This window comes from Salarias fasciatus, chromosome 14, assembly GCF_902148845.1.
Source record: "Salarias fasciatus chromosome 14, fSalaFa1.1, whole genome shotgun sequence".
Taxonomy (NCBI): Eukaryota; Metazoa; Chordata; class Actinopteri; order Blenniiformes; family Blenniidae; genus Salarias; species Salarias fasciatus.
The window spans coordinates 35,036,276-35,045,934 of record NC_043758.1 but is presented as its reverse complement, the minus strand read 5'-3'; the positions used below and the strand labels follow the sequence as shown (position 1 = coordinate 35,045,934).

Here is a 9,659-nt window from a genome sequence, read left to right as displayed (position 1 = left end):
GTAGGAAATAAGATGGATTACTCTAGAATGCATTAAAGTGCCTTTAGTTGCATCTAAATAAGTGTGAAATTTGCAAATGTTTGCAGGTTTAAAGCAGAAATGGCACAGCGTGAATTTAAATGGTGTCAGGAGTCATGGAAATAAACACTCGAATACACAGCCCCTTTAGTTTCTTCCAGTCAAACAGTTTAGCAGGACACCCTTAAATACTTCACAAAGCATTTAGCTGCAAGCATTTTTCATGTTGTTTAACTTCCTCCGTGCTTGTTTTCTGTGTTGTTTTGTTTGTTTCCTCTGTTCTCTATTCCCTAACACCATCCAGTCCGAGGCACATTTCCATTCTCTCCACTATCGCCTCGCTCATGTGGGAATTTTCTACTTCCATTATTTGAAGTGCCTTGAGATGCCTGTGTTGCAATATAAGCTATATAAATAAAACTCTATCAGATTTAATTATTTAGACTGTTGTTCAATTCCTCATGAATTTTGATCCGTGCGCTTACACTGTGATGCCGCTGCTGTTAAAAGTGCCACTGTGCAAATGAAATTTAAAAATTAATACAGACTTGCAGCTCAATAACCACACAGAGCACAGTCCTGTTAAGAGCCATAATTTATATTTAATACATGAAAAATACAACGTGAATATTCATTCTGTTATTTCCACTCTGTCTTTAGATGTACGGCATACAACAAACACTTAAAATGAAAATATGAACTATGTTTCCCCGTATTTCACACGATTACATCAGGAGCGTCCCGTCGCTCGCCGTTTCATGAGCCCACCTCAGTAATTCTGCAAAGAGAGACAATCATTATTAGCAATCAGTGAATACTTTAATTATGCTCCACTGCGCAGTTTCCACTTCCTTCCTCTTGCTGATACTGAAATCACAATGATGGCAGAAATTAATCAGGACTGGCTTCCGCAGCATCAGACGCCGTTTTAATCTTTTGAGTTCAGTGAAAGCGGCAAAATGCGCCATTAGAGATAAATGCTCTGCATTCACAGCTATATGAAGAGAAACATTATCAACAAATTGGATCAAATTAAAATGTAATCAAGCAAAAGACAAATTAATGTATGTCAGAATTGTTTTTCTGTGTTCAGGTGGAGATGATGAAACGCCGCAGTCTGCACGACAATTCCTGGGATTAATAAGTGAAAACGTTATAATACTTTGCTTTGTTTGATCTCAGGGCTTTTTTAAAAGCCATTTTCACCTCCATCATCTCGTAGATCCAGCCCAGAAATTCGGCCACTTTGGTGTAAACCCCCGGATGGTTGGGCTCGGCGCAGCCCGTCCCCCAGCTGACCACCCCGACCAGCCGCCACACGCTCTCATCCTGGCACACCAGAGGCCCCCCGCTGTCTCCCTGAGGGGTGGGCACACACACACACACACACACACACACACACACACACACACACACACACTCTGATCACTCACACCAGAGGCTGACCCTTGATAAAGTTCCCAGCATGCAGTCTGCTGAGCGAGCGCCCTACCTGACAGGCGTCCACCTTGCCCTCCGTGTATCCGGCGCACAGCATGCGTGGCGTGATCTCGCCGTTGTACATGCAGGAGCTGTTGCACTTCTTGGCGCTTATGATTGGAACCGGCGCCTCTTTAAGGGTGTCGGGCGAATGGACTGAGGAGAGAAGACACTCTCTTTAGGGATTGCTCTCTCGGTGCGCCCGCAGCCCCCTGCCACCGCCTTTCTCATGGAGTGGAAGTAAATTCACTTTGCAGAAGTGCTTCAGTATCTCACCGCCGTCGGGCTGTGTGTATCCCCACCCAGAAATCCAGCACTGTGTGCCTCCTGGAGGATCAGAGTCGTACTGAGGCAGGCAGATGGGCCTGATGGTATCTGGTGAGAAGAAAAAAGATGAAATGCGGCTTCTGATGCTGACAGCACGGCGGTTTGGACTCAGTCCTCAGCTTCATCCACTTTTTCTCCAGTTGGTGTTTTCATTTTACCTTTGAAATATCATCTCTCAAGTTGACTTATTTAATAGAAATATATTTATTCATGCTTAACCTGCATGTGTCAAGCATTGGATTCACTGGTTCTCATATCAACCCTTTATTGAACAACTGATTTCTTGGTATTTGACCATTTATTTAAGTTTTTTTTTTCCCCTAAATTAATTAATGACAATCGTCGGAGACATAGATAAAAACTAGTTGTTTAAAATCAAATGTAATTTGCCTTGGAAAATTACTTTTTACTCCCAGTTTGAGCTCTAAATCACCTGATTGATGTTTTTTATCTTAGCAATGTGATGGAACCTGAAATTAGTAGCAGTACCTACAACATTTCCACCCAGTATGGAGAGAATGAATAATCCAATGTAAAGCGTCTTTGAGTGTCCAATAAAGCACTATATAAAACCAATGCATTATTATTATTATCATTATTATATTGAGAATTAAACAATAAGCTTGTATATCCAAATTACACTTTCAAAGCATTGATTGACATGTATCAGGCGGAGTTTACAGAAATCCATTGAGAGCTATGCGTGTGTGTTTTTACTTGAAAGAGTCTCAACTGAAGATTTATTCTTGATTTGAAAAAAAATCCTTGTAAAGAGTGACTCCATCCTGATGTGGGTTTAATACACAGATATTGTGTCGTTCTGGTTTTGTAGGTGCTGACGTTAGGAGATCATGCAGCTTAATGGATTTTCTTCTTCTTTACACACTTTAATGCTGTTGGGTTGGAAAGGTTACCGAGAGTTAATCATTCTTCATGGCCAAATAAGTTAGTACTCTGAATTCACCTCTATACACTGCATGTATTGTGCTTCCTTTATCAAAAGAGAAGTTTCTGTTGTCAAGAGGGTTATTTCCTGAACTGCAGAGATGGGGAATGTCAGAGTGTTTTATTCTACCGGTATTCAAGATTTCAAGAGATGTGTTTATCTCACACACACACACACACACACTGAACAACGGCATTATGAAAGGAAATGAGTCAACACTGAGCTGTGCAAGTAAAATTGAAAATAACAATGAAAGAAAAGTAGGGTGAAAGAAATGGAAAAGCTGGATGTTTTGAATGAAAATGCCATAAATACTCGACTCTGCAGCAGTGAGGGAGTCGTGCAGCGTTTCGCATGAAGCAGTGATGCAACTGAAAGTGTGAGGGTCAGATGCCTCTTGGTCCGGTTTCTGGGTTTGAAACTTCTCTTCTGGATGAAACAGCTGCTGAAACATGTAGGAGCTGCTGTGAGAGGAGTCCTGGGTGAACCCGGAGGTCCTAGTCCTGGCTGTCCCAGGGCAAAACTAGAATTCATATTTATATTCTTTTCTTTCACAGTCAGGAGTAGTTAAGACTATATTGTTTCAAATCTATATGTTTGTGACTTAATAGATGTATCATTAATCATTCAAGTAAACAAATAGACAATTAGTTTTCAAAACTAACAATTTTGGATTTCAATAATTATTAGAATATAGGAAAACCCTGTTCTTGAAAGTTTTTTTTTTTTTTTGGTTGTATAACCACAACAGTGCACATCTTTTATTCCACTTGGTGCATTTATCTTAAAAATCTGAAAAACTGATTGAACATCTGCACTATAAACTGAAAATGACTGCAAGTCACCTGACTTCATCAAACATACACCACGAGACTGTTCAGTCATTTTTAGTGTATTTTGTGTAAATAACACATAATACAAACAGGCCTTTATCGGGGTTCAAAATAAGGAGATTGTGTGTTGGCACTACTCTGTAGTAAATGTCATTGTGTCATTATCATGTAATGGTGGAGATTTCTCTTCAAATTCAGGTGCTGAAGGATCTTTCTACAGCTCAACTCTGACATATTTTAGTGAGTCCTTTTATACTGTCTGCCATTGAGTTATTCTACAGGAAAAAAAGAAGAAATCACTCCATAATTATTTTACCAGTCTGAAACATTTCAGTAGTTAAGAGTAAAATATTCAAAGTATAAAATTTGTTCAGTTGTTTAAATTTTGATGTCTCAGCCTCGACTTCCTTCTGACTTACATTTACCAATTGTGTTTCACTTGATTTTTTTTTTTCAGTTTACTTCGAGGAGGGATTATTTGCACAGATATCCTCAGAGTTCTGTGTGATTCAGGCATGAAGCTGATGTTTTTGTGCATCAATAGACGCATTTCTCTGACGACTGTATTCATCCTGCACCCTGCTGCATTGATACCTGCTTCCAGCAACAAAAACAACTGACACTCCGTTAACTCCGTCACGATTATCACTCCTACAGACCGCCCCCTTCGCTCGTATAACACAGGAAGCAGGAAGCAGCATCGATGAAGGAAATCATTTCCATTCATGGCCTCATTGAGAGTCGTTGGATAAAAAGAAATTCAGTTTCAGTGGTTTTGAGGTGGTGTTGTGCTGCATTAAGTGTTGACCTGAAGTGACTGAGTGTGGGAGGGAGTCCCGGCTGCAGCAGCAGAAACCTGGTCAAATCCAGAGAGCAGGCTGTGATGACCCCTCAAAGAGAGCAGCGGGATGGAGGCGAATACTCAAACACTTCCACTCATGTGGTAAATGATTGCTCCGTTGCTTCAAAAGGCATGAGCTTTAAATGCGTGATGTTTCTGTGGGTTTGTAGCGCTGCCAGAGCTGACCTGAGAAAGCCAGCGGCGTCCGCAGCTTCATCAGGGCGATGTCGCTGTCGTGGCTCCGGTGGTTGTAGTTCTTGTTGTAGATGATCTTCTCCACGGCGTGTCCCGTCTGCTGAGCCATCTTAGCGGAGCCGCGGGTCACGATGCCGGCGTAGACCACCCAGCTGGACACCTGGGGCAGCCTGTAGCTGACATTTCAGCGAAGAAAGCAGGAGTCGGCTGTTGACAAGGGGGGATTGTCCCGCGCGTTCCAGCTGTTAATGACTGTTTGTTATTCTCCGCGGCTGGCGGTAACCTCCGACCTCTCGTGCCGATGTGGTCAGCAGTCTTACTTGTGCACGCAGTGGGCAGCTGTGACTACCCATTGACTGGTGATGATGGAGCCTCCGCAGGTGTGACGGTTGCTATAGTAGAGGCTGACCTGCCAGGGCCACCTGCCCAGCGTGGCCTCCGCTCCCCCGATTATCCTGGGCAGCTTCGCTCGCGTCCCGCACTCTACACAGGCACCCATTCATCCAAAAGATGTCGGAGTGGTCAGAAAGCAGCGCGGCAAATGCCATCATTCAGCGTGCCGCTCGCATGAAGCCTCCGCAGGCAATCACATGGACGGGGCGCAAAGTCAGACTAACTCACCAAAACACTGCAGAGCAATCACCTTCCCGGTGATACAGCTCCCCCTGAAGGAAAGTAAATTGGGTAACTGATGAGGCGTGATTGATGTGTCGGTAGCCACATTGTCCTGTGACGTCCTCACCTGTGCTGCCACAGATTCTCCAGACTGCTCCTGTATTCGGAGGTGATTTGGATAAAGCCGTCAGTGTAGTTTGGCCCGATATCCGTGAGATTCACTCCTTTATGCTTGGTCAGTCTGGTAAGAGAACATATGCAAAGTGAGTGGGAGTGAGCAAGACCGTAAATTAGACTCATAAGGTGTGAAACAAGATCGCAAATGAGGTATAAAGTGATCATAAATAAGCCAAGCTGTCAGGCTTGGCAGAGCAGGTTAAAGTGTTAGCGAGTGGGCTCTCAGGTCTCAATCAGTGTTAAGGCGCAGAGAGCCGACGAGGGGCCGAGACGCACCTCAGATAGCCCAGTTGTCTGCAGACCAGCGTTCCCAGGGAGGAGTTCCACCTCTCGTAGCACACCGGCAGCCATGTGGGCAGCTTCCCCAGCTGGATCTCCAGGAGGGAGTTCTCAGGGCTGATCCTGTAAAACACTGAACCTGATTGATTGAAAATCCCTCCAGAGACGAGCGCTCCGCCAGCGGTAATGAACGAGCCTCTTCTGTGAGTGGGAAATGATTAGGAAAAAACACAAGTATCTATGCTAATGTTGTCAACAGAAAGGGATCATTATGCGTGATGTTCTCATGTCAGTCGGTGGGCATCTCTCCGGAGTCAACAGCAGACAGCAAGAAGCAGCCGCTGAATTTTAATCTGATTGTTCCTTCCCTTCAATGAAGGAACCCTTCAGAGGTGAACTATGGCCCCGTCTCATCAACTGCATAACAATCAGTCCACAAACTGTTGTTTCATTGAGAAAACTGGAACAGGAGCAGCAGACGCAGACCTTTTCTGGGGTCGGAGATGGAAATCTCCTCTGTCACGTTGCAGAAGGACGTCTCCTTCGTGTCGCCGAGCCCCACCGGGCTCTGAGAGGAGGAGGGCTTCAGCAGCAGCTTCACTAAATAAAGACATGTTGGATAAATCTGTGAATTAGCCAATTACAGAGACAGGAAAATGTTTTCTGAATGTCAGACTTATACCTGGAACAGACAGCCTCGAGCAATTAGGTTTTGCACTGCAGAGAACAATACAATTTAATATTTCCACGTCTAGAAATGGTCCGTCTATACAAATGTTTAAATGTTTAAAACATCTACATTTACTGAATTAGTTTTCATCCCTCTGTTGTGGAAAAACTGTGAATAATTAATCGTTTTAGGAGTTAAACACTCAGCGATGATGTTAGACCAAGACATTTCCCAGATGAGTGCCTCAGCTGATGACTGCTGATACAGCTGGTTTTATGTGTTTGTTGGCTGGAATAACAGTGAAAAAAGCTGCAAGAAAATATTACCAATGCGTTTATCTCATCACTACATTGAGCCCGTGTTCACTGATTAACAGATGAGAAGACGGATCTCGGCCCGGTGCAGTATGGTTAGCACACGTTCTGATGGAAAGGTGCGTCGCAGTCAGCAAACGAGGCACCGACACCGTCTCGGGCAGGTTGTCATAATGTTAGGACTGATTGGTTTCTGTACTGCCAGCAGTTCTGCTAATCAGCCACTTATTAAAGAATGTACTCATCAAAAATGCTCCACATTTATTGGCTTCAGGAGAATTTCCCTCCGTGTCTCACACAAGCCACTGAATGTCTTTCCTGAAGACAATTAGGAGACATCAGCTTCAGCTGTGGAAAACTAGTGAGCATTTTTTGACATCCTCCTTAATTAAGACGATAACTGCGAACTGTTTTGTTTTTTTTAAAGCCTGTGAGTGCTGATGATTAGCAGGCTGAGCGCGTGAGCGCTGCCTTCCCTGCACCGTGTGCTCCTAGCTCCACCTTATGCACGTTCGCGGTGGCGGCCGAGCTCATTTACCGATTCTTCCTCCGACTCAGTGACTCACCTAGAAACCAGACACCTACAACTAAGCCTCCCAGGAGTCCAACCGCACACACCGCCGCCAGCAGCCGCGCCACTCTGTGAGCTGAAGCAACAGTTAATACGGGAATTAATGCCTCTTGATCCCCGATTTCAGCTGAGGAGAATTATCAAATGTCAGCGGCGACACATATAGCAGTGTGACGCACGGCACAGAGACAGTGACGGGGAGAAATTAATGGGCTTTCATTTCATACACTCGTGACAGTAAAGCGCTGAAAAGCAAATCTACATGGAGCAGTTTTAATGGGAAGCGCGGCTTTTTTCTCCCGCCGCGGCACCGCACACGCTTTGATTCAGTACAAAGTTTTCATCGGGTGTGATCTGTGTATTCAAAGCAGCGTGTTAAAACAGCGAGAGATCTTTGGTCAAATGAAGCTTTGGTCTGATGCCCAGTGGAGGGAGCGTGGGGTCGATCCCTCTGCGCTTACCATGAGTCGTTGAGTGAAGGCCTTTCAACAAACCCTGGACTCCCTTGGTCCCCGCGGCTCCCGCTGTTTTCTCTGCGTGAAAGGAGTGAGGGACAGCCGCCGGGTTTTCAATCACCGATAAGGTGTCTCCATCAAGACTCTGCGAGAAATACAGCGGGCCTACTCAATTAAGTTTCAGCACGTCTGCTTTGCATGTGTCAGAAAGTATGTGGCAGCCACCTGCTCATCAACAACCGTCCGCCTGTCAGCTCCTGTCGGCGCTAATTAGAAGCTCTGAGATCTTCGGCGTCGGCCCCCACTGACCGGTCCAGCTGTGAGCACGCACAGGTGTGACTGTGTCAAGTCACACCTCCACGACACACTGGTTTCTATCCTGTACAACACATCTCCATTTCAGACGAAATCCCCTGTTTGAGTTGTCAGAAGCGTTTTGTTCCTCCGGTGTGTGTGTCTGCGTTTGTTGAGGTTACTCTCCACGGAGCAGCTGCTTCTTATAAGCAACATATTGAAGTAATTATGATGAAGCTCCCTCTCACGCATGCAGACTTGGCATTATATAATTACAGTAGAAAACTCATCTAAACAAGTGCCATCGCATCTGCTCTCCTGTGTTGTTGTCGCCCTTGAACGCAGACAACATGTAATTTTGGGATGCGAGTCAGTGCAAGTTGAGTCGAGCAATCCAGACGTTCCACACAGGTGTGCGGCATCAGGTCACAACGCTCGAGCATCACAGATGACAACAAAACACGAGGACAGTAACACTCGTGGTGCAAGTTTGCGGTGAGCAGTGCAGGTGCAAAGAGCAGCTGTTTGTATTAATTAGCAGAGTGCAAGTGAAGGTGGCGGCGTGAGAGAAGCGCCGCAGTACTGCGAGTGTTGAGTCCCTCTTTGCTTACCATGTTTCTCCCCCGTGCGGTCCCGGGGAGGAGGCAGCAGGGTCCGCGCTGGTCCACAGTCCTGCGCTGGAGGTCCGGAGGTCGGTCCGGCTCCGGGGTGATGCACCATTTGCCATTTGACAGAATGCAGCTCTGGATTTTCCCTCACAAAGAGACAATGAGGTCAGCAGTGGTGCAGAGAATGAGGCTGTTGTTTGGTCCGGGGGTCATGGGGCCTGTGAAAGCAAGCTGAACCAGGTCTTTGTCAGGAGGTGGCGGTGCTGTTGGGAGGGGTGGGGGCAGAGCATCTCCAGAGATCCCTCCAAGCCGACTACTGATAGGACACCGAGGGGTTGCTAGGTAGCACTTTCTACCTGTGCCAAAAGATTGTACATTTTCACCCCAGATGTGTTATTACCTGACAGTTTGTCGGCTCAGAGAAAAGGTCATTATTGCAGATTGTTGAAAAGGCTCATACCATGTCAATCCCCCGTCATTTGAAATCCAAAGCTATCGTCTCTCAGCACTCATGAACAAAATGAAAGCTGCTCTATCTGCTCGCTGACAGACGAGACTTTCTCTCCTCTCTCTCTTTTATCGCTTCACTGCTACTTTTTTTCCCCTATAACGATTGTCTTTCTTTATTTCAAGTGTCTTCTTTGCTTTAACTACTCAAGAGAATGGGGCTCAAGTGGCGTCGGAGTCATTACCTCTAAAAATAATCAAAATTAGCTAAAACTGTGAGCAGAAATGTGAGGAAAACACCAGACTCCCAGAAATCGGTGATCAAAGCTGCCTGCCACTTCTTTTCCTGAAAGACACATTAAATCAAAGCATTTCATCTCTGCAGCTAAAGGACGGTGTGAGGCGTCTCCGAGCGTCCCGTATTCACAGTGTGGGATTAGGCGGCGTCCAGGTGACGAGAACAACTGCCAGAAAGAAAATTCCTGCTCTCCTGCCTGCCGGGGCCAAACCCAGAACCTGGCCCAGATCTGTTTGGCTCATCTAACAGGTGTCATAGGGAGTTATTTGGAAATCAAACACAGAGTAATGAG

The 9,659-nt window shown here is 45.6% G+C and overlaps 1 protein-coding gene across 2 annotated transcripts; it reads right to left on the bottom strand.

Annotated features, from left to right (window-relative positions):
• Positions 1 to 619: 619 nt before the first annotated feature.
• On the bottom strand, positions 620 to 8,708 carry tmprss5 (transmembrane serine protease 5). 2 transcript variants are annotated; one of them, XM_030108508.1, is made up of 13 exons: positions 8,626 to 8,708; positions 7,727 to 7,865; positions 7,261 to 7,341; positions 6,197 to 6,310; positions 5,708 to 5,843; positions 5,382 to 5,495; positions 5,261 to 5,304; positions 4,960 to 5,122; positions 4,631 to 4,815; positions 1,774 to 1,872; positions 1,511 to 1,653; positions 1,225 to 1,377; positions 620 to 796 (listed from the first exon to the last, which is right to left on the bottom strand). In XM_030108508.1, exons 1-13 carry the CDS (start codon positions 8,626 to 8,628, stop codon positions 788 to 790), a joined length of 1,383 nt encoding a protein of 460 aa, XP_029964368.1. In that variant the 5' UTR covers positions 8,629 to 8,708; the 3' UTR covers positions 620 to 787. The 2 variants fall into 2 exon arrangements, with proteins under 2 accessions (XP_029964368.1, XP_029964369.1); XM_030108509.1 differs by lacking the exons at positions 7,261 to 7,341; positions 7,727 to 7,865; positions 8,626 to 8,708 and having other exon boundaries at positions 5,708 to 5,833; positions 6,197 to 6,345.
• Between the last annotated feature and the right edge of the window lie 951 nt (positions 8,709 to 9,659).